The sequence below is a fragment of the Vipera ursinii genome (assembly GCF_947247035.1).
Source record: "Vipera ursinii genome assembly, chromosome: 13".
Classification (NCBI taxonomy): domain Eukaryota; kingdom Metazoa; phylum Chordata; class Lepidosauria; order Squamata; family Viperidae; genus Vipera; species Vipera ursinii.
The window spans coordinates 16,786,241-16,809,926 of record NC_139526.1 but is presented as its reverse complement, the minus strand read 5'-3'; the positions used below and the strand labels follow the sequence as shown (position 1 = coordinate 16,809,926).

The window sequence follows — 23,686 nt, the reverse complement described above, 5'->3', positions numbered from 1 at the left end:
AAAGAAATGAGAATGGTGGAAGTGAAGGACAGGAGGTTTAACAGCAGCCTGGTGAATTTTCATACTTGACTTTCTTGTGAGATCTTCCAACTAGTGACTTCCTTTCCATCGCTTGAGAAGCTTTGTGCTTGTTGGTAAGTTAAGCTTGCCTGTTATTACATTGTTCCTATCCTTGTATGGGGTTGGGTAGCACATCTAGACAAATCCAGATTTGCTGGAGTATATAAGCATGGCCAGTTGTGACAGATGCTGTGATGGGAGTTTCTGAAAACAGCTCCAGGTTACCTGTCTGGCAAAAATAATAAATGTCTGGACATCAGTCTAAATTTCAGCTGTGAGATGCCAGAGAGGAAATAGAACAAATGGGCAAATACATCTTTTAGGCTGTTCTCCAGGGAATAGCCCTACTGAGTACGTTTTGCTGAATAGTATATTTAGTACAGCATTATTTATATCTAATGTTAGATGCAATATGACTACAGAACATTAATCCCAACCCAAGATACCGCAGGAACTAAGGTTGTGCCTTGGTTGACTTTTCTACTTCAAATTGAGAACACATTTTGTTTTAAAAACAGGAAAAAGAATACCAAAGATTAAAACCAAATCAGTGGAAAACTAAAGAGTCAATTCATGTCTAAAAGCTGTGAACTCATCTACTGTTTTCAGGAACACAGGTTACACTAATTTTAAATGTAGCGTAGAGATGCAATAAAATCTTTTGAGCTGGGATGTCATTTGGATTGCTGGCTACCCATCAGCCGAATGAACTGTGCATCACCTTAGAAGAAGCATTCGTGTTCGAAGCTTGCTGCATTCAGAAGGTTAATTAAAACGACTGGCTGGGTGAGAAAGAAAAATCACATTAGCTGAATAGGGCTAGGCTAAAACCATTGACAAGCTTTTAAAAAGCAATTTACTGTAAGCACCTGCAGAAGGGGCAATGAGCATCATTTATTCTACACAGAAAGCAAAATGGTTGGAAGTTAAACTCCAATACTCGTTATTTTAGCTAGGTGCAGAACAGAATAACAAAATTAGAAGGGACCGTGGAGGTCTTCTAGTCCAACCCCCTGCTCAGGCAGGAAACCTTATACCATTTCATTATTGCACATTATTGTTAAATTTCAGGTTTCAAACATGTAGCTGGGTTCATTCAATGCACTGGGATAAAACAATGGCTAGTCATCTTGTGGTGAGTGAATCTTGTAAATGCAGACTACTGTTCTTCATACAGTGATCAATTTTTACCTGGAGGTTGGAAGGTGCTATTTACCCATTCAGTAGAGGAAAGCTTTGTTCCTTTCAATTTGATCATCCTCATTTAGCAACAAAAATTGAGGCAGGCAAATTGGTCTTTTAAGTGAAACTGTCACTAAGTGAAACCACAATGGTGTTTAGAACCGTGTTTTTATTTGCATTTTCTATGGTTTTTAATTAGCTGTACCCACCCTCCTCCTGCGGGTCTGACCGCATTAGATTGATTGAGTTGAATCCACCCATCTTAAAATGGATGAGGTTGAGAAACCCTGGCATAGACAAAGGGTGTCTCAGCCTCTCTCCATCTGGCAGTCCTTAAATGCATCAGGACTATAATTCCCCAAACACCCAGCAGGCTGGTCCACTTCTCCAAGCTGCCAGACTGGGAAGCATTGCAACAACCTCTTCTTGTTCCTTGTCTGCTCCAGCCACTTCCATCCCTCCTTTTCTTCCTCTTCCTATGCATCTTATCAGCTGATGCCAGGACTGAAAAGCCCCCCACACACACACACACACCTCCTCCCCGCCGTTTCTCCCTCCCTTCTTTCTCCTCTTCCATTTATTTATTTCTCCCTATTTCTTGGCAAAGCAGCGCCCAAAACCTCACCCGGAACGTTGCGAGCGGGAGCCTCGCGCTCCGCCCGGGAGGATTTTAGGGCAGGACCCGCGCGCATGCGCAGAGTCGTCTTCGACTGGGCTTGAAAACTAACTTGGTTTTGGGGCTTGGTCGGGTCTGTCTTCCTCCTCCCGAGTAACCCCGGCTCTGGAGCGGGAGAAGAGGGCGGGATGTACTCGGCGGGGACGGAAAGCTTGCTGCGGCAGGCCAGGTAGGAAGGAGAGGAGGGGGGGGAGGTTTGCATAAGCCAGCTTCCCATCTGCTGGCTGGCAGCTGGACAATCCTAGATTCATCCTGGCTTGTGCAAGCCTCCCTGGCTGGCTGAGCTTTGTCAGGCCGCCCTCCTGCGGCACAGGGGTCCTCATGCCTGTCTGCCTATTCCCAAGAGGCTCAGCCTCATTGCTCAAGTGGGATCCATGGTGCGCTCTGGGCTGGGTGGCTTTCTTTGCAGGCGTTTCATGACCCAGCTAGGTAACATTATCAGTGATAGGAAGGAGCGATTGGAGAAGGAGAAAGAAGGTGAAGGAAAAGAGGAGGAGGAGGACTGTGGGGTCCTTGGTGCTCTCTGAGCTTGGCTGTTTTCTTGCATTTCATGACCCAACTAGATAACATCATCAGTGCTAGGAGGAAGAGGAGGACTGTGGGGTCCTTGGTGCTCTCTGAGATTGATGGTTTTCTTGCAGACGTTTCATTAGGGAATAAAGGTTAGGTAAAGGTTCCCCCCGCACACGCATGCTAGTCGTTTCCGACTCTAGGGGCAGGTGCTCATCTCCGCTTCAAAGCCGAAGAGCCAGCGCTTGTCTGAGGACGTCTCCGTGGTCATGTGACCGGCATGACTAGACGCCAAAGGCGCACGGAACGCTGTTGCCTTCCCACCGTAGTGGTCCCTATTTTCCTACTTGCATTTTTACGTGCTTTCGAACTGCTAGGTTGGCAGAAGCTGGGACGAGCAACAGGCGCTCACTCTGCTACGCGGCACTCGGGATTCGACCCGCCAAACTGCCGACCTTCCGATCGACAAGCTCAGCGTCCTAACCCACTGAGCCACCGCGTCCCTTTATTCATTAGGGAATACCAACTGCTAAAAGGCAGTTGGGTTTGTGGAGTGGAAGAGGAGGAGGAGGAGGAGGAGGAGGAGGAGGAAGAGGAGGAGGAGGGAGAGGCGGAGAAGGAGGAAGAACAGAAGGAGAAGGGGGGAGGAAAAGGAGAAGGAGGAAAAAGGGACAGGGAGGAGAAGGAGGAGGGCTGGGGGTCCTTGATGCTCGCTGAACTTGGCCGTTTTCTTGCAGATGTTTCATGACCCAACTAGGTAACATCATCAGTGCTAGGAGGAAGAGGAGGACTGTGGGGTCCTTGGTGCTCTCTGAGATTGATGGTTTTCTTGCAGACGTCTCATGACCCAACTGGGTAACATCATCAGTGCTAGAAGGGAATAGGAGCGAACAGCCGTTTTAAAATAATTCCCATTATAACATTTGTCCCTCCGTTGTGGTGGTGCCTGGTCGCTGGGACCACTTCCTGGTTTGTATAGTAATAGTATTTGTGCTAGGGGAAGGTGTGCACGTGTGCCCGCGCATACTTTTAAGTCAGCGTTGATTGCATACAACTGCCTGGACAAGCTCCCACAGTTTTCTTGGCAAGATTTTCAGAAATAATTAGGCTTTTTTTTCGTTCCTACCAGCAAGATCCTAAGTTGAGGACTATCTGTAGTGGGGTGTTTGACCAAAATTGACTTTGAATTGGTATCAAAAATGGCACTTCTTAATTTGTCAATTCCTCTTTCTTGCTAGAGAGATCCAGGATGATGAACTTAAAAAATTCACTTCTCGGATCTCAGGCTTCCTTCAAAATCAAGACTTTGGAAATGAAACGGTTGATTCCTTGCGAAGACTATTTCTTATTGTCTCCGCCAGCAAATATAGTCGGAAGTGAGTGAGAACCAGCACTGCATATAACATGTACTGTATTTTGTGGAATTTATTTTCCTAATTAGATTTACTGCTTAATTATTTTTGGTTTGGGTGGGGAAGGTAAGAAAATAGCCTTTTTTCAATATCTATCCAACATTCTTTTTTTTAAAAAAAGATGAAATGAATTAAGAGGCATCTGAAATCAGGAATTTGTGGTTGACAACAATGGGGTAAAAATCTAGAAAATACAATGAAAGAACTGCCATCGTAGTTTCATTCAGTTGTGTCTTTTATTCTGGAAGGTTTATGGGAAAACATCGCGTAGATAGTACATTGTTTAGGTATTTCTGTTCCTTTAAACTTCCTGTTTTGTTCCTTTGGATGACTTGCAGATTGGAAGACAAACTTCTTCAGCTTCTGCAAACAACCCTATACCTACCAAAGTCTCCTAAGCAAATCCAGATACTTTGTAGTGCCATATTAAGAGAGGTATCATTTTGTGATGATTTATCTCTGCCTTGGGATAAGTTCCGGGACACCAGGCTGTTGAGTTTAGCTTTCTCCATCGTGCAATCCCAAGTAAGCAAGGCATTTTATTATTATTTCTTATTTACTTTTTCACCCAATTTATTCTATCTGAATGGTTGCTAGGAATCAAAAACAACTTAATGGTACATAATCAACTCTGTTCCCATTAACTCTGAACAGCTTTCAGCCCTATCATATGTAATCAAGCAAAAAAAAAAGCTAAATAATAATATTGCATAGTAAAATATTGTTGTTTTTTTAAAACTGGTTTTGCAATTGTTTTCCATTTGGCCTGCCTCTCTCTCCCTCTCTCTCTCTCTCTCTCTCTCCCTCTCTCTCTCTCTCTCCACCCACCCACCCACCCACCCACACACACACACACACACTCACTCCCTTCCATGTTGGACCTGATAAACACATGCAGAAGGAATTTCCTTAACACTTTCTTTAAGCTCCCCCGTGTGGTAGAAATGGATATTTTTCAAATTCTGGAAATCTACAAAAATAACAAAGAACCTCTAGTTGCTTTGGCGGTCCTTAATTGTGCGACCTCTAAAATACCTCTCCAGAATTCCGATGACTCTCTGGTTGACTTGATCCAATTCTACTGTCGGATGTTGAATCATTGCTTTCTCCAAAGTGCAGTAAAAAGGCAACGGTTGAAGAAGTGGGACAGCACGTGGTAAAAATTCTGGAAGCCAGACTGCCTGAAGATCAGAGCACACGCCCTCTTCTTCCCATTCTTTCCAATGTCATCAGTTCTGCACCCTTGAGCCTGAATGAAGGTGAATATTTCAACTCTAAAAATTTTAGGCAACTTCTCAACCCTCCTCAATCAGACTTCCGCTGAGTGGCTGCTTGTCTGGGACGCTTGGACTAAAGAGCCTTGGTGGAGCAGTGGGCTAATGCCTCCTTAAGGAACAACAGCTGCCTGCCATTAGTGCAGGTTCGAGTCCCACCAGGCTCAAGGTCGACTCAGCCTTCCATCCTTCCGAGGTAGGTAAAATGAGGACCCAGATTGTTGGGGGCAATTAAGCTGACTTTGTAATAATGCCGCTTAGGGGGTGTGTGAAAGCCCTAATAAGCAGGCATATACATAGAATGAAGGCTACTGCTAAGTTTGTAAGCCGCCCTGAGTCTTCGGAGAAGGGCGGGATATAAATGGAATTAAAATAAAATAAAAATAAAATAAAAGTTGTCTTGATTTTTTTTAAAAAAACACCTAATAATTAAGAGTTGCAAATATCACCTGCAGTCTCTTCAGAGGTGTCTTTCTTTTGGGTTCCTAGACCAGATCAACCTGATCAGCAAAAGGATGGTGGACTGGCTGAGGTATGCCAGCCTTCAGCAAGGAGTGACCCCAGTGACAGGTGGCTTTTTCAATCCAAGAGGAAAACAGGTATTCGGCCCAAGCTTTAGGGCAGAGGTGGGCAACGATGGCCCCTTTATGACCTGTGGACTTCAACTCCCAGAATTCCTGAGCCAACATGGCTGGCTTAGGAATTCTGGGAGTTGAGGTCCGTAAGACTTAATGTCGCCAAGTTAGGGTGATGGGTGGGTGCCTTTGTCATCATCCAAGTTAGGAGAGCCTTGCTATAAAATGGCGTGAGCAGCCATTTTTCCATGACTTAGAGCAGGGGTTAGCAACTCTGGCAAGTTTAAAACCTGTAGACTTCAACTCCCAGAATTCCTGAGCCAGCAGGAGCACCCTTGCTTTAGGGGCTCACCCCTTGATTGTTTTGCCTGGCTGGTGTTGGGTAGCCCCCTTGACAAACCCTTGGCACTCCTCACATTTAAACCCAGAGTAACTTTCCCTGCCCCTTGTCTCGCTCCCAGGATCCTACAACTCAACCTGTCTTTTGCCTTTCTCCCAGCCTGGCCCCATCACCGAGGTGGACGGCACAGTGGCCACTGACTTCTTCACCGTTCTCTCGCTGGGCCAGAATTACACAGAGGACCAATGGCTCAACATGCAGGCTTTTTCCATGCTGAGGAAGTGGCTCTTGTGTTACAGGAGTGACACAACAAGCAATCCAAATTCTGGTGAGAGTTTTTCCTGGGGCCCCGTGTGGAAGAGAAAAGGGACTTTTCCAAATCCATGGAAACCTTCCAGGAAAAGATGGGCCGTCCTATCGAAAGGCTGGCGAAATTTGTGGGAATTGAAAAACAAAAATCCCTCTTGTTTATCTTAAAAACGACGGAAGTGTTTAAGAAACTGGACAGCCACTTGTCTGGAATGTTACAGGGTTTCCTGCTTGAGCAGAGGGTTAGACTAGAAGACCTCCAAGGTCCCTTCCAGCCCTGTTATTCTGACTATATTCCATCACAGTGAGACTGTCTAAAAGAACACAGTGTAGCAAAATGGGACAAATTTAATGTGGGATAGGTTTAATGAAAAGAAGGACCAGGGGTGACATGATGGCAGTGTTCCAGTCTCTAAGGGGGCTGCCCCAAAGAAGAGGGGGGGTTCCACCTATTCCCCAAAGCCCCTTAAGGCAGGACAAGAAGCAGCGGATGGGAACTAACCAAGGAGAGACGCAACCTTAGAACTAAGGAGAAACTTCCTGACAGTGAGAACAATTAACCAGTGGAACAACCTGCCTCCAGAAGCGGTGAATGCTCCAATCCTGGAAGTGTTTAAGAAGAGACTGGACAGCCATTTGTCAGAAATGGTATAGGGTTTCCTGCCTGAGCAGGGGGTTGGACTAGATGACCTCCAAGGTCCCTTCCAACTCTGTTATTCTGTTATCTTATTTTGCTAATCCAGCCCCATGCTACACTTTGTCCTCCCCCACCTTGTCCCTTCCCTTACAGATGACAAGTCGGAGGTGGATGGCTCCCTCGTGTCCATGGTCTCCGTCACGTCCACCTCAAGTCGCCTCCTTTCTCCAAGGGAACGCTTGAGAGAAAAGGCCTTTGAATACTGCCAGCGTCTTCTGGAGCAGAGCAATCGCAGTGAGTGGCAGCCCTGGCCGCTTTAAGACTTCTGGACTTCACAGGCTGGGGGATTCTGGGAGTTGAAGTCCACAAGTCTTAAAGCGGCCTAGTTTGAGGAGCCCTGGCCTAGGCAGTGGGGGGGGGGCAGATATTGGGGAAAAAACGAGGGGCAGTCATGTAATGCTTTGCTTAGCAACCGCCCTGCGTACGGATGAATTTCCCAGTCCCTTTTGTCATAAGCCAAGGACCACAACACTCTCTCCCTGCCTTTGAAGAGGGTTTAGGATCAAAGCCCGTAGAGTTTGCCGCCTTGCAAGCTCACCCACTGGGCTTGTTTATGGCTCACTGCATAAAAACAGCTGTGCAGTCAAAAGTTCTCCCTCTTGGTGGCCGGGACCCTGAGCGCAGTTCATTTTTTGTCCCTCAGGAGCTCTGAAGAAAGCCGATGGGGAGCTGCAGAAAGCCGTTAAGTATCGCCGAAGGATGGGGGTGGTTTAGCAGGAACCCAGAAGTTGACAAGGCAGGGATTTATTTTATTTTATTTTATTTATTTTGCTTCTCTTTTGCCTTCCAGTGTCTCATTGAAGCGGTCACCATTATGGACATCATCTGCCGACACGACTCTTCTTACGTTTACCGCTCCCTCTCCTGCCTGAAAAACCTCCACGGACGGATCAGCGGGGATCCTTCTTCCGCCCGCGTGCTGATTCCCATCGCCCGGTTTTTCCTGAACCACAGTGAGCCGGGAAGCTTGCATCTTTAAAACAAAATTGAAGAAACCACCCCCCCCCCCTTTTTTTTTTTTAGCTTCTCGGGAGCGGGGTTTCAAACTCCACAAATATTTCAGGGCTTTGCTAGGTGGGAGGAAAGGAGGAGGGGTGACTTTCAAGTTGTCCACGCCTGGCATTCCCCCACCCCACCCCCGGCGGGTGCTTGTGGGTCAATTCAGCCCCGTCTGGACCTGCAGAGGTATTTAAAATCTTCCTTCGTCGACCAGGTGAGACGGCAGCAGTGGACTCTGAAGCCATTTATCGGCATCTCTTCACCAAAGTACCTGCTCAGCTTTTCCACAACCTCATGCTGGCTTACGAGTTTGTCCAGTTCTGCCGGCAGAACGTTGGACTCTTCACTGGGAATCTCGGCATCTTCCGACAAAGCACCCCAAATCTATTTAAGGTATCAGACCCCGGACTGTTTCATCCTTCTGGGCTTTTGACCTCCACGCAGGAGCATCTGCAAGGGGCATTTTGTCTGTGTTCACACACACACACACACACACACACACACACACACACACACACACACGGAGGTCCCATGGGTGCCTCTGCCACCACCTAGCAGACATGTCAAACACAAGGCCCGGGGGCCAGATCCGGCCCGCGAAGTGGTTTCATGTGGCCCGCGAAGCCATCCTGGAAACAGTGAGGGAACGGCCCCCACTGCCTTGGCCCTGGCCCAGAGACCCTCCTCCTGCCAGAGACCCTCAGATCTGTCCCCACTCCTGCCCAGGCCCCCACAGCCACCCTTGATGCCAACGATGTAGAGCTGGCCACGCCCACCCAGTAGGCTATACACACTAGCCACGCCCACCCAGTACACCACGCCCACCTAGGCCACACCCACCCGGCCCCCTGAGGGCAACCGCAATGCTGATGCGGCCCTCAATGAAATTGAGTTTGACACCCCGACCTAAGGTCACCTAATTTCCACATTCCGGCAAGACACCCAGGAAAGTTGCTAAAAGAGAAAAGCCTTGTGGCTTAGCATGATTTTGGCCTGGGAAACCCACTTAGACATTAGCAGGGCTTTTAAGAGTCTTAACTGAGTTTTACGAAAACCCTGACAACTCAAGGAGTAGCTGAAGCTGTAAACAGGGAAGCGGGGGAGCAGAGAATTCCCTTTGGGAATTTCTTTCTCTGCTTTCTTCCCAGAACATAGATCTCTTGAGATTTTCCCAAGAAATGGATCCCCTGCATGGACGCTCATTTGCTTCCCTTTGCAGTTCTTGGCCTGGAATAGCCCAGCTCTGATTGTTGATTACACAGATCTTTTACCAGCCCTGCTCAGTCCGGATAACGCCTTGGAAATTTTCCACTTGTTGCTTGACCTTCCATGTTTAACGGCTGCACTGGACACCCAACTGAGGTACCTCGAAGGTTGTTAAATCCACTTGTAAAGGCCTATTTCCATTCTGGTTCTTGCGGTGGAAAAAGTCCAAAGAGGTTTCTCATAATTTAGGTCTAGGCCCCGGTGGACTGGATGGGGGCAAGCTTTTTATGAGAAGGGGCAAACCACGATGCCCAGACAGGCTTAAAAGGATGAACGAAGTGGCTGATCCTTGTGAGGGTCCTCCAGACGTTAGTAGAGTAGAGTAGAGTAGAGTGTAGAGTAGAGTAGAGTAGAATAGAATAGAATAGAATAGAATAGAATAGAATAGAATAGAATAGAATAGAATAGAATAGAATAGAATAGAATAGAATAATAAAATATAGAATAGAATAGAATGTAAAATAGAATAGAAATATAGAATAGAGGGGACGCAGTGGCTCAGTGGGTTAGGACACTGAGCTTGTCGATCAGAAGGTCGGCAGTTTGGCGGGTCGAATCCCGAGTGCCGCGTAACTGAGTGAGCGCCTGTTACTTGTCCCAGCTTCTGCCAACCTAGCAGTTCGAAAGCACGTAAAAATGCAAGTAGAAAAGTAGGGACCACTACGATGGGAAGGTAACAGCATTCCGTGCGCCTTTGGCATCTAGTCATGACCACGGAGACGTCCTCGGACAAGTGCTGGCTCTTCGGCTTTGAAACGGCGATGAGCACGGGCCCCTAGAGTCGGAAACGACTAGCACGCATTGTGGTGGGAACCTTTACCTTACCTTTACAGAATAGAATAGAGTAGAATAGAATAATAAAATATAGAATAGAACAGATTGTAGAATAGAATAGAATAATAAAATATAGAATAGAATGTAAAATAGAATAGAATAGAAATATAGAATAGAGTAGAATAATAAATAAATAATAAAATATAGAATGGAACAGATTGTAGAATAGAATAGAACAGATTGTAGAGTAGAGTAGAATAGAATAGAATAATAAAATATAGAATAGAATAGAATAGAATAGAATAGAATAGAATAGAATAGAATAGAATAGGAGCAGAGCTGGAAGGGACCTTGGAGGTCTTCTAGTCCAGCCCCCTGCTCAAGCAGAAGAACTTATACCATCTCAGACAAGTGACTGTCTAGCCCCTTCTTAAAAATCTCCAGTGATGGAGCGCTCACAATTTCTGGTGGCAGGCTGTTCCACTGTTATATCTGGTTCCAGTCTCTTAAATCTCTCACTAGGTCTGTCCTGACCCCTCTGTCTGAGAGGGCCAGCATAGATGCAACTACAAAGCCTGCCACCTGCCTGGAAGCCTTCCGCCACCCCCAGTATAGGGGCCTCTTCCATTATCTCCTGCGGGTTGAGACCACTCCCGGGGACCCTGGCAGGTATCGTCAAGATTAAGCCTTTTTTTAAATAAAAAAAATGATGTGGCTAATTTACACAGCCTTGTGTGGTGTACATTGTGACGTATGTTGTTTGATTGTCCGCAGGCTGACTCCTCTCCGGCAGCTTTTGGGGTCCCTGGCCAGCCACCCTCGTGTTGGGCAATGTGCCAGGAGCGTCCCACACTTACTGCAGCTCTTCTTCAGGTTGGTGTCCAAGGTAAGATCCCACCTGTAGGATGTCCATTGCCACCTGGTCCCAAAAAGGTTATGGCTAGGATGTGGTTGACGGCAGCTTAGCAGCCAAGGCTGTAGCATTCACAACTAAAAAATACAGAATAACAGAGCTGGAAGGGACCTTAAAAGATCTTCCAGTCCAACCCCCTCCTCAGGCAGGAGAATCTATACCATTTCAGACCAATGGCTGTCCAGTCTCTTCTTAAAAACTTCCAGCGTTGGAGCATTCGCAGCTTCTGGAGGCAGGTAGTTCCACTGGTTAATTGTTCTCACTGTCAGGAAGTTTCCCCTTAGTCCCAGGTTGCTTCTCTCCTTGATGAGTTTCCATCCGTTGCTTCTTGTCCTTCTGTTCAGGAGCTTTGGAGAAGAGCTTGACTCCCTCTTCTTTGGGGCAGCCCCTGAGATATTGGAACGCTGCTATCATGTCTCCCCTGGTCCTTCTCTTCATTAAACTAGACATATCCAGTTCCATCAACTGTTCATTCCAGTTGGATCATTGCTGGCCACATCGGAAAAAAACCAACCTGATTTGAACCCAGGTTTTCTTGGTCTTAATCCAGGATTTCTTCCCTTGAAATACATCAAGAATCAGCATTCATGGTTTGTTTACCTGGACAACATCTGCGGCATTAAGCACCAGCCTTAGATAGTGATAATACTTAACCATGATGTAAATGATAGGGAAGGAAGGCTTCATGCGTTCCAGTGTGTGGCTTTGCAAAAATCACTGCCTCAAGTCTTCTTTTGATAAAAGAGCTGTTTGTTTGTTTTTTTCCAAAATGGCTGCAGCACCGAAGACCACAAATTACATTAAGATGCGCTTAAAATCTTCCCCGCCAGGTTTGCTGCAATGATCCGGGGTGTATTCTGATTGAAAGACAGGTGTGATGTCTGCAGGAAGGCCAAAAGGCAGGAGAATCGCACACCCCCCCAAAAAAAACTTTCTAGCCCTTTTTATTTTACAAGCTCAAAAAAGTAAAGGTTCAAACCTGAAGAAAACATTTGCTAAAGCGCGTTGCGATCCTCGTCCAAGGAAAAGAATTAACTGGCTGATTCTTCTAAGCTTCTTCCCCAGTTTGCAGATGAAGCTCTTGCCAAGAAGCTGACCTTGGCAGCTCTGGAGAGGAGTGATCAGCTTTACGAGATCCCTGGGTTCAAGGCCGAGGTGTTCAGGTGAGTGGAGAGCTATCTAAATCAAGAGACAGGAGCTTGAGCTGGATCAGCTCCGACCGACTTCTGCTGCAAACCTCTTCAGAAACTGGAGTTAGATTCTGGTCCTCTGCTTGAACCTTGCTTTGGGGACGTGCCAGGAGCTCCCTTCCTCTTTGGGGGAGCGTCCTCACTTTCTCAGGGTCTCTCGTTGCCCGACAGAGTGATGAGTTCCCAGCTACGAGTCTTATGCAAGCAACACCCTTCCTTGGTGGTGGAGCTGTCCAAGCCACTTCTGGAGTTTTCAGGAACCGTGTCCAACATCCAGACCAAGGAGGACCTCTTCATTCACGTGGTAAGGAGATACCTGCATGTCCCAGAGACTTTTCCCCCCTCCCCAAATTGTCCCCTAGTCCTGTTTCCACCAGGAAACCTAAATTCGTTCTTGATGTCAACGCTGCTAACATCGAGTGTTCTTGCTTGACAAGAGATGAAGAAGTAGCTATTTCATATGTTAAACTTGTGATTTGCTTTAGGACTTGTGTATTGCTTTAGTTTAAAGTTGGGAGGAGGGAAGAGTAGGAATGCACTTTCAAGGCCATTTGTCTCTCTAAAGAAGATAAGGCTTTGGCCTAACGGAAGGGAAGCTGATTCAAGGGGACGGAGATTTCAGATTCCAGTTTCCTTCGAGCAAGCATTTGCCGCTGTATTAGGCTAATAAAGGACTTTTAAAGTAAACAATGCCTCAAAGTCACTTGAAAAGCCCATACGGAAACCTGACACTTGAATTCATTGAGTTTTCTTGAGCCGGCTAGACTACACGTTCCTCTCTCTCGGTTGTTGTGCCACTAAGAGGGGCGGTGCTAACAATTACGTTCCTTGGATATCCTACCGAGCTGGTCCATGGAACAGTCGCAGGTCAACCCAGTGAGTTACAGGTAGTCCTCCATTTACGACCACACTAGAGCCCAAAGATTTCCGTGGCCGAGGAAGACAGCGGACGGGTGAATTTTGTAACAGTTTCGACACTTGTTAAGGTCATAAAACGAAAGGTCATTTTACGGCAAGTGTCTTCCATTCCATTCTTCCCTTCTGGTCTAGGTCTGGGCCATCGGGGAATATGCATCGGTGACCCACGATAAGCGTTGCACGGTGGAGCAGATCAACACCTTCTTTGACGTTCTGGAAGCCATGCTTTTCGAGATCACCCAGCTGCGCCCTTCAGCTAACATCCCCAGGTCGTCCCCTCGTGTGATAGCTGTTCTCATGACCGCATTGACCAAGCTAGCTTCTCGCAGCCAGGACCTGATCCCCAGGTTTGAATGGTCCCCAGTGAGTCTCTCTCTCTCCTCTCTCCTCTCTCCTCTCTCTCTCTCCCCCTCTCTCCCTCCCTCCCTTATTAGTTTCCAGGAGCACAGCTCTGGATCTGAAGCAGTTACTGCCCTCTGAACTTGGTTTATAAACCAGTTGTTGCTGCTTCCAAGTGACTTTATTTATGACTTATTTGGTCCTCTCTGCAGGGTTTGCCTGTTTCTGTCTAAGATGAAGATATTCGTCCAGAGCACGGCCGTGTCCTCCATCTACTGCGCCGAAGAAGCCGAGGCCATCCTAACCCGGGCGACAGAGCTGATGAACTTGCTGAAAATGCCCAGCGTGGCTCAATTTGTGCTCAGGCCATCCTCCGGGGACATAAGCCACCAGGAGACCCACATCCCTTTGTTGCTGGCCATGAAGATGACCAGCCAGCTTCTGGAAGGCGGAACCGGATCCGTTCCTGGCTGAGGAAGCTCTCCGGATCAACGTAAGGTTGCTTCCTGGTGACGGGTAGATCTTGTTGCCTTCTCCATTTCTGAGGACTCTTACAGGTCCTACTTGCCCATCTCCTAGCACCCCTCGATGTCTACCATTGATGGCAAACGTTCACTCCATCAGCATGTCTCGCATATTAAAAGACTTCGTGGTACACGTCTCCTCGAGTTCTGGTTGAGTTCAGCAAATTAAGTGTCCTTCGTGGATGGGCGGCTTGGGGAAGGACCTCCGGCTTCCTGTTTGGGTGGTGGGTGGATCTCTTGCTTCCAAGGAGCAAGGGCAGCAGTGCCAACTCCCCGTAGATCCCTCAAGCGCCATCTTCCACTTCTGAGTTTGGGTCCCGATAAAAAAGGGTGCTCTCATTCCACGCCGGACTTTAACCATAGAGCAGATTACAGCTAGTCCTTGCCTTGACAAGAGTTCGTGTAGTGAACGTTCAAAGTTACAATGGCACCAGAAAAAGGGACTTACGAACGTTTTTCACACTTAACGGCTGTTGCAGCATCCCCGTGGCCACGTGATCAAAATTCAGACACTCGTCCACGGACTCGTATTTATGACGGTCGCAGTGTCCCCCTGGGGTCACGTGACCCCCCTTTCGTGATCTGAGAAGCAAAGTTAGTGGCAAGGAATGACATAAAATGGAGCAAAACTCACTTAACAATGGTCTCGCTTAGCGTCAAAAGTGTTGAGCTCAATTGTGGCCGTAAATCAAGGACTGTCTCATGTCCCAGATGGTTATTCCTCCTCTCCTCCTCCTCCCCCCTTACACAGGTTTGGAAGCACAGACTTGAACACAAGGACCTGTGATGTTCTTTCTTTACTTCATCCCGTTCTTTGACACAGAAGGGGGCGGTTCGAATCCACCCACTAAAGTCCTTTGCAATATTAGAACTATATACATTCCCCACCCACCTGCAAGATGCAGAGCAGATTAAGAAATAACGAACGCAAAAAGGCAGCTGCCCTTAATTCTTACAAGCCAAGGATTCACATTCTCTGGAAAATGAGGGGCAACCTCAGGTCTCAGGAATTTGCCCAGACAGAGGCGTTCATGGTTTATGGCAGGGGTCTCCAACCTTGGCGACTGGAAGACTTGCAGACTTCCAACACCCAGAATTCCTCAGCCAGCCAGGAATTCTGGACGTCGGAAGTCCAGAAGTCTTAAAAATTTGCCAAGGTTGGAGATGCCCCTGGTTTATTATGGCGGCACATGATGGCACAACTTCTCTTCCTACAAGTGTCCTTAGACGCAGAAGGGACTTTGTGCTTATGAGAAAGTTCACGATCCATCGGTTGACCCTCTGGATCTTGTTCTGTCAGTGTCATCAGATCTGGGAGAGGAGAGGGGTGGGATCTGCGGTTCAGGAACAGTGGAAGAGCCACATAGATCCTCCCCAATGCTTGTCACTGGAGATCAATAGAAGAGATGGACAACTGATTGCCAGCCTACAAAGAACGTGGCATTAGCACGGAACAAAACAGCCCTTAGCTTGGAAAGAAAAAAAAATACCCAACAGTTTTGGAGAATTGCCAACACCATTTTAGACCATCATCCACTTCTGCGTGTCTTTTTTTCCAAGCCAGCACTGCAGATGAATTTTGTAAGCTAGTAAGGAACAGGTGAATTTGATGACTGGAGGAGGATCCCTGGGCCAACTCTGCTTTCCTCCCCCTCTCAGATCACACGTTGAGATTAGATTCTTCCAACGTTCCCCCAACCCATCCTCCTCAGCTGCTTGAGATGGATTGCCAGGCCCCAGGTAGCACTGATCTCCTGATCTTGAAGATTTTGGCACCTTCAAGCAAGCAACTGGGAAGCCCCACGGTTGGGGAATGCTGACCTTTTCGATGCCGCGATCTGAATTTTCTACTTTTCCTGCAGTCCTTGGCAAACAGCCCGGAAGTGAGTGGGTAGCTAAGCAATTAAAATCCACTTTATTTCAGGAATTATTTCTGTGGCGTTGCTACTGGCCACCAATCCTGTCTGCCTTGGTCTGGGTTGGAAGCTCTCTCCCCAGCCACCCCTTTCGGATTGCAAAGGGACTCGGCAGGCCAGCAGGGGGCGGCACGGCCTCACCAAAGTGGCAACCGGCCGATTGTTGGTCTTGGCATCTGTAGATGGTTGGAACAGCTGAGCGACGACGCTGTTGGCTGTTGGTCCTCAGCAATTCGAACCATCTGATGTTCCTAAGAGGAAAACCTCTGAATTTGAGTCTAGTCATACTTGAACATCATCGCCTACCCCGGCATTGGCCACTGGTCTTTCAGACACTGGTGAAGCTCATAAATGAGTTTGGTCTGAGAAGTCCCCGAAGGGAATGTCCTGATCAAAGCAGCTTCTGATTCTGTACAGATAGTTTTCCTGACTGTTGCGTCTCTGGACAGCCACTGGATGGCAGCAGAGATTTACTGTGTCCTGTATCTGCTGCTGTCTAGTGGTAATCTCGATTAGTGCAGCCCAAATCTCTTTTTTTTCTCTTTATTTATTTATTTCTTTCTTTCTTTTCCTTCCTTCCTCCTTCTTTCCCTCCTCCTTTTTCCTTCCTTCCTTCCTTCCTTCCTTCCCTCCTCTTTCTTTCTTTCTGTCTCTCTGTCTGTCTGTCTTTCTCCTATCTCATGTGACTCTAGGTAGCAGCCTACCTCATCATGTACACTCTCGGATACGATTAACTTTACTGGAAAGCCCCGTGAGATTGGCTAAGTTAAGAATGATCAGCCGGGAGGGGTCTTCATCCAACTCTCTAATCCCAACTCAAGAATTCCTGTGACATCATTTTTCAGAGCTATCCCTCTTACTGCTTTTGGTTTACCCCACGGATGATCCGGAGAGAGAAATCCTGTATGCAGATGAGCCATACTTGCAAGAGAGAACCGCCCATTCTATTTTTGCTTAAATAGCCCATTTTCCCTTACGTGCATAGCAGCGTTCCTTTTTTACTTAACCAGAGGAAGGGAATGTTTTTAGAAAGCATCCATCTTTGGTTACCGGCATGCAACTAAAATGTCCTAATTTGATTTCCTTTCGGCTGGAAATCAGGCCAAGGCCAGATCCTGAAGTTGAAACTCAAATACCTTGGCCACCTAATGAGAATGAAGGATTCACTGGAGAAGAGCCTAACGCTGGGAAAGATTGAGGGCAAGAGAAGAAGGGGACGACAGAGAATGAGGTGGTTGGATGGAGTCACTGAAGCAGGAGGTGTGAGCTTAAATGGACTCCAGAAGATGGTAGAGGACAGGAAGGTCTGGAGGAACGTTGTCCATGGGGTCGCGATGGGTCAGACACGACTTCGTAACTAACAACAACAGGGTGGAATTGAGGCCTTTGAATTATGGTGCTGGAGAAGACTCCTGCAAGTCCCTTGGACTGCAAGGCGATCAAACCGGTCAGTCCTAGAGGAGATCAACCCTGACTGCTCTTTAGAAGGCCAAATCCTGAAGCTAAAACTCAAATACTTTGGCCACCTAATGAGGAGGAAGGACTCACTGGAGAAGAGCCTAATGCTGGGAAAGGTTGAGGGCAAGAGAAGAAGGGGACGACAGAGAATGAGGTGGCTGGATGGAGTCACTGAAGCAGGAGGCGTGAGCTTAATTGGACTCCAGAAGATGGTAGAGGACAGGAAGGCCTGGAGGAACATTGTCCATAGGGTCACGATGGGTCGGACACGACTTCGCAGCTAACAACAATTTGATTTCCACACCCGGCAGCAGGCAGCTGGTTCCAGACCATTCTGAGCTGAATACAGAGACCGTTAGGGCAAAAAGCAGAGCTGAAAGCTTCAGGGCCTCCCAGTGTGATGGAGTACCACCACCTCAGTACTGTATCCTTAAAAGTCCGTTCACTTGACCAGTCATTGCAACAAAGATCAGTTGGTGCAGTGGGCAATCCAAGATATCTGCAACCAGTGAAGTCCTTAGCATCAGCGGCAGATCCCAAGTGACCAGCTGGGACCATTGCAAACTTTGTAGTAAAAGGACTGTGGGACACAGATGAAATTCACTGCTGCAAAGCAAAGCAGAGATGGGCTTAGCTTGTTCTGAATTCCAGTACTTGGGAATTGCTAGAAGATCAATTTTTTTCATGTCCTCTTGAAAAAAAAATGCTTTGTAGTCAGTACTGGGGCACTTGGTGGAAAACCTCTGGGTCTCAGAATACCATGGTGCTGTGTCCCCATCCCCCAAACTTACACACAAATTGACCAATTGCAACTCCGGGCAGCATTCTGAACTTTCCAGTGTGTCCACTGCTGATGGTCCTACCAAGCTTACTCTGCTACTTTTGGAGCACCTTCAACGGTAGATGAATGCCAAAGGACGCTTTTGACCAGTTTTTTTTTTTTATGGAGAAGGGGAAGAACTATAGCTGATCTTCTTGGCAACTTCCAGATCAGACTTGGCTACCAGGAAACGCAGCTTCTTCCCCCCACATCGAATGAGGTCTACAGCGCTGAAAGAATGGAAAGAAAGAAAAAAATGAAAAGGACGAGAGAACCCTGAGCTACTTCTCCCCTGAGACTTTCATCCCTTAAGATGGGTATCTGTAGGATGAAGCTCCACCCATTAAAGGCTACAGAAATCTGCAAGTTGTCTCTGGAATATGAAGGGTCTGTATCTCTAGGCTGCATCTTGAAAACGGAATCATGCCACGTTTCGATCTTCTAGGTACGGCGTTTGACCCTTTTCACATACAGTCCCGGAAATAAGTTTACCCCCTGAATCCAAGATTTGCGAGGGATGTTCAATAGTTCTACTGGGGAGAAAGGAAACGAAAACCAACTAGCATGGATGGACCTGGGATAGCACACACTCCCAAACTGGGTTGCCTCCAAAGGTCTCCGAACTACAATTCCAGAATTCTCTGTCAAAAGCCACCAGAGAGAAGACACCGTCACAGATGGCTGTCCTGCAAAACTCATCAACCTTACTTTGCCCGTACCTCTGGTAATGAGAGCCAATGAGGCTCGTGCCGTTGACAGCAAGGATGCGGTCCCCAATGGAGAGTCTGCCATCTGCTGCCGCTGGGCTGTCTTGGATCAAAGTCCGAATGTAGATCCCAGGAGAACTTAAAGGGGTATGCTACAAGTCAGAGGAGAGAAGAGCAGAAGAACGTGAGTAAGTTCCAATATACCAGTCAAAGTCTAAATGTAGATCCCAGGAGAACTTAAAGGGCTATGCTACAAGTCAGAGGAGAGAAGAGCAGAACATGAGTAAGTTCCAATATACCAGTCAAAGTCCAAATGTAGATCCCAGGAGAACTTAAAGGGGTATGCTACAAGACAGAGGAGAGAAGAGCAGAAGAACGTGAGTAAGTTCCAATATACCAGGTCGGCCACAAGCAGAGTAGTTAAGAGAGAGAGAGAAGAACCCAGGATGTCAGAGTTGAGAAATTCCAGGTCCTCTGTGCTACCTTATTTCCATCCTTCCTTCCTTCCTAAAACAGACGTTTTTTGGAGTCCTTCCTCAATCCAAGGGTCTCCAAGTGGGATGGACTGGAATTCCCACTGGCTATGGTGGTAGGAGGAAGATTCAAATTCTAGTCCTGCACATCTGCAGAGCACTAATACAGGAAAGGCCATCTCGTCAGCAAATGTTGTTTAGCTACACCTCCCCTCCACGTCAGGGACCAGAGCCAGCAGAGAGAAACAATGGAAGCTATCGACCGCAGCTCCTGGAAGCTACCCCTTGCGGTCCTCACTTTGTACCACTTCACCCAGAAAGACCTACTCACCAAGCCGTCAATCAGTCCCATCCCCAAACCGATGGGCCCCTTTTCCAGTTCCACCACAAAGACATAGCAAAAATCATCGGTGGCTGAGCTGCGATTCGAAGAAGCCGGAGTAGGAAAGTCGTAGGGCGTGGGAGAAGATCCTGAGGCCAAGGAGAGAAACAGTAACCCGATTGTATTTTTATAAGCATCACAGCATCACTATTGTCAGTTCCTTTGAATTTCATAAACCATCCTCCCCCAACCTGGATTTCTAACCTGCATAATCACTGGGAATGTTAAGATTTGCTCCATGGGGATGGAGTGGGTTGTGTTCTATTCTTGCATTTCGTTTCCATTTCTGCCCCCTTTCTCTCTACTAAGACGGATAAGGCTGCTTCGGGGCGCAATTAGCACAGTGGGATGCAGAGTGCAAAGCCCCCGCCCCCACTGAAAATGGCCCAAAGCGCTAAAGAAACATTAGCCCAGCAATTTTTATGAAAGCAGCAGCAGGTAATTATCACTATTATAATAACAACGTCAGAGATTTGCAAAAAAAGCAGGCCTAAATCAAACCAGATTTGCAGCTCCTCGAAACAATAACTTCCTGCCACATGGCTGGGAAAGCATTGTAAATCTTTGTTGTTCCCTTGCAGACGTTTCATCACCTAACATCTGATGATGTTACCTAGTTGGGTAATGAAAGGCCTGCAAGACAACAGCCGACCTTAGCACCAAGGACCCCACAGTCCTCCTCCTCTCTGCGAACCCACTTTTTTCTAGCACTGATCACGTTATCTAATTGGGTCGTGAGACGTTTATATGAAAACAACCAAACTCAGCACCAAGGACCCCAAAGTTCCTCCTCCTCCTCCTCTGTGCAAACCTCACTCCCTCCTAGCACTGAAGATGTTACCTAGTTTGAGTAATGAAACCTCTGCAAGAAAACAACCAAGGTCGGAGAGCACCAAGGGCCCCACCTTTCAACCCTGAGCTACAAATAATTCTCCTTTACTGTTTTCCTTTCAACACTTTCTTCATCTTGAAGGTCAAACTGTTCTCCACCCCCATCCTGATTAACAATCCTTCATACCTTCCTGGGTTGGGGTTTTGGTGCCACTGAGTCCGTTCCTCCGAGGCGCTGGGATGTCCTTCCCAGCAGTAGTTTCTGGGGACAATTCCAGACCCATGGAGTCAAAGATCAGGGGTGTGTTCGGCGGAGTCAGCAAACAAGAAGAGTCCATGGACACAGTGACCACCTTAGTCCCGTTCTTCCCCTTGGGTCCCTCAAGATGGTGCTGTTGGAGGGTCTTAGCTAGCTGTGTCTCACAAGTCCCATAGTCTGGGATGGATGGGTTGGTACTGGTGACCTGGGAGACGTTCTCCTCCATCTTTGGCTTCTCACAGTTCATCATCTGCCTGCCATTATTTGTCCAGTCAAAGGCACTCTCGACTGACCCAACTATTGTCTCAGACTCTGCTGGGGGTGTCACTTGGCAGCTGATTGTTTCAGTCTTTAAGAAGATAGTAGGAAAACAAAGAAAAATATCAGGCTCCAAAAACCGAGAGACACGTTGAGGTCCTTCTGAGCAGATTCTTTTATTGTTCCTCGCCTATAGACAGAATCTTGCCAAGCTAAAGCAGTTACTTGCATCAATAAAAGTACACTCTTGGGCACCTCTGAGGAGGAACTATCTTGACCCTTTTCCTCCCGACCAATCTATCTAAACTCTGCCGTCTCTTGGTCCTCTGGAATGCAGCTCTCCAACCCCTCCTGGGAATCCAGACCACATTCCACCCCCAAAAAATTCTTCTCCTTCAAAAAAAATAAAATTATTTTATGTTTTTGTCCCACCTCAGGACATTTCTACCAATGTCCCACATTATCCTTGGCCTAGCCTCCAACCCAGCTGAACTCAAAGGAGACTATGCTTTGGTAAGATTGACATTCTGCTGAGGCAGGATTTTTGATATCCATCCAAACTAAAGGGTGGGGTTACCTTTGGGGCTTCTGCCTCCAGAGAGTCACTGGAGTGAGGGCTTTTGCTGCGTAGGCTCCACAGGAAATGGCGGACGTACAGAAGGTGCCGGTAGACATTGTCATCCAGATGATCGGTCTCCAGGTCCACCTTGAACCCCCCAGTGGGCAGCATGATGGGGGGATGGTTATCAAAAGACTCCAGAATGTCATCTGCAAGGGACAGCCCTCCCATCAAAACCATTTTGTTTCAATCTGTGCTTGAATTCACATTGTTCCTAGGTTATGTGGGGTACAACGTCCCTCAATCCAGCTTTGCACGTCAAGTCCAAAACGGGGCAGTGCCAAGGACTCCCATTTGGGAGGGAGGTTTGGGGCCTACAAACATCTGCCAGGCTGAGTGGAACCCCTTTGGCCCCAAGAGCCAGCTCTTTCACCCACCCACCCACCCACCCCATCTCCAGGGTGCAGCTCTGAAAACCAGGTAATTTCGCAAACCAAAACATCAGCTTGTCTTGGAAACCTCCGGGTTTGGAACAACATGTTAATGGACCTTCTACTAAAGCTTCTCCAGGATTCTGGCCTAAGGTTTTCCAGGTCAACCAGCTCAGGCGCATAACATCTGAAGCCTCACCTGTCCTCACAGCTGCAAGAGCATCAGTGTTGCTGGGTTGCCATGCAGGGACACACCCCATGGCAGATGAAGTCTGGTACTGCGTCAAAATGTGATTGAGCTGCGCTGCGTTCAAGGCAGGAAACTCGCTTTTCAAAAGTGGCCAGGTCATCTGAGCAAAGTAAGGAAGTCTTGGGTAAGCTTTTTTTTTTTAAACTGTTTATTTCTAAGCTGTGTCAGTTGGGCTAACGTGCAGGTTTGGGAAAGGCTTCCTAGAAAGCCGTGTTTCCCATCCCAGCAAATGCATGAATGGAAAACCTGCTTTAAAAAATATTTCAGCGTTAATAAAACAGACTTGAGAAATGCAAAAAAAGAGTCCTGTAAGGATCGTGTGTACGATGATGTTATGTATTCAAGATGGACAGCAATTACTATTTATACGTTAGTTAAATGTAAGGGTGTAGGAAGTGCTTTTTTTGTAAAAGAAAAAGGTGCCGGAACTCACACATGTCATATAACCCGCCTTGCCTACCCTACAAGGTTCCATCCAAAAAAGGTGCCGGAACTCCGTTCTGAGCGTTCTATGACAAAAAAAGCCCTGGGTGTAGGTCTATACATATGTTGCATATAGTATTTTTAAATGTGTGTTATGTATGTGTACGCTTTTCAGAGCAAGCAACTAAATTTCATTTTTGAGGTGTGCCATTGTGCCCACAGTAAAAAATGAGAATAAAGGTCATCCATCCATCCATCCATCCAAACCTTCCTCGTTCTAGAACTTCTGGGTGTCTGTGGTGGCCCTCCACTATCTTCAGCAGCTAGCCACATCTGGTCATGAGTTGACCCATGTTTTCGACTGGGTGGCCTTCAATAAGTGGTCAGCCATGCAAAACTCACCCTTGTCTACACACTCACCTGTAGCAGCTGAGAATTTGGCATGGCTAACAGGCTGGCGAGGCTGGCAAGCTTGATGAAGAACTGGTCAGCTAATGGCCCCAGGCCCACACTCTGGGCCCAATCCAGAAGGAGACGTAAGGTGGCCCGTATCCTGACCCCTTTTGACCAGTGGAAACAGCCCAGAGAAGAACCTGGACATGAGAGAGTAAGAACAGGAATGGATCAGCCACACCTGACTGACGTATTTCTAGAGTCCTTCAAGTTTCACAGAAGGAAAAGGAGATCCTTACATTGCAGGTCACTGGGAGACGGGGCAAAGTGCCCCATGGTTTTATGAGTTCCCCAAGCCAGGATGAACCAACTGTCCCTGCCTTGGTGGGAAGCCACTCACCTTTCTCCATGAGCTGGTTGAAGAGGAGGGTGTTGGAGAAGAAGAAGAGGTAGGCAAACATCTGGGAGGTGACTTCAGGGTGGACATCGTACTGATGGAGAAGGTCCAGGGCGGCTTGGTAAATCAGAACCACTTTGCGGATTTCCTCAGGCAACGGGGGAGAGGCGA

General features: G+C 47.4%; 2 protein-coding genes and 1 long non-coding RNA gene across 4 annotated transcripts in view; 2 read left to right on the top strand and 1 right to left on the bottom strand.

Annotated features, from left to right (window-relative positions):
* The first annotated feature begins 1,822 nt into the window (after window positions 1-1,822).
* On the top strand, window positions 1,823-14,094 carry AP5Z1 (adaptor related protein complex 5 subunit zeta 1). The gene is made up of 17 exons (XM_083373162.1): window positions 1,823-2,087; window positions 3,667-3,804; window positions 4,179-4,365; window positions 4,955-5,099; window positions 5,604-5,713; window positions 6,189-6,357; window positions 7,129-7,269; window positions 7,679-7,716; window positions 7,826-7,988; window positions 8,249-8,427; window positions 9,254-9,396; window positions 10,597-10,743; window positions 10,849-10,960; window positions 12,053-12,150; window positions 12,349-12,481; window positions 13,228-13,442; window positions 13,647-14,094. Exons 1-17 carry the CDS (start codon window positions 2,047-2,049, stop codon window positions 13,906-13,908), a joined length of 2,421 nt encoding a protein of 806 aa, XP_083229288.1. The 5' UTR covers window positions 1,823-2,046; the 3' UTR covers window positions 13,909-14,094.
* Window positions 14,095-18,273: 4,179 nt separating this feature from the next.
* The window catches only part of RADIL (Rap associating with DIL domain), a gene marked incomplete at both ends in the record, with an annotated part of 22,223 nt that continues 16,810 nt past the window's right edge, over window positions 18,274-23,686 (bottom strand). Inside the window, 8 exons of the mRNA XM_083373159.1 lie at window positions 18,274-18,382; window positions 18,872-19,011; window positions 19,664-19,803; window positions 20,733-21,153; window positions 21,640-21,830; window positions 22,252-22,402; window positions 23,146-23,318; window positions 23,519-23,686. The exon at window positions 23,519-23,686 is cut by the window's right edge and continues 70 nt beyond it. Of these exons, the coding sequence (XP_083229285.1) occupies window positions 18,274-18,382; window positions 18,872-19,011; window positions 19,664-19,803; window positions 20,733-21,153; window positions 21,640-21,830; window positions 22,252-22,402; window positions 23,146-23,318; window positions 23,519-23,686 (1,493 nt within the window). The remainder of the gene's footprint in view (window positions 18,383-18,871; window positions 19,012-19,663; window positions 19,804-20,732; window positions 21,154-21,639; window positions 21,831-22,251; window positions 22,403-23,145; window positions 23,319-23,518) is intronic.
* The window catches only part of LOC310646590, a 25,315-nt gene continuing 20,006 nt past the window's right edge, over window positions 18,378-23,686 (top strand). For both annotated transcript variants that reach the window (XR_014493725.1, XR_014493726.1), the window contains exon 1: window positions 18,378-19,824. This is a non-coding gene — a long non-coding RNA (uncharacterized lncRNA). The remainder of the gene's footprint in view (window positions 19,825-23,686) is intronic.

Coding starts and splice junctions, on each gene's coding strand:
- AP5Z1 (XM_083373162.1), top strand. CDS start 2,047: ATGTACTCGGCGGGGACGGAAAGCTTGCTGCGGCAGGCCAG. Junction 9,397..10,596: donor GCACTGGACACCCAACTGAG/GTACCTCGAAGG, acceptor ATCTCTCACTAG/GTCTGTCCTGACCCCTCTGT. Junction 12,151..12,348: donor TTCAAGGCCGAGGTGTTCAG/GTGAGTGGAGAG, acceptor GTTGCCCGACAG/AGTGATGAGTTCCCAGCTAC.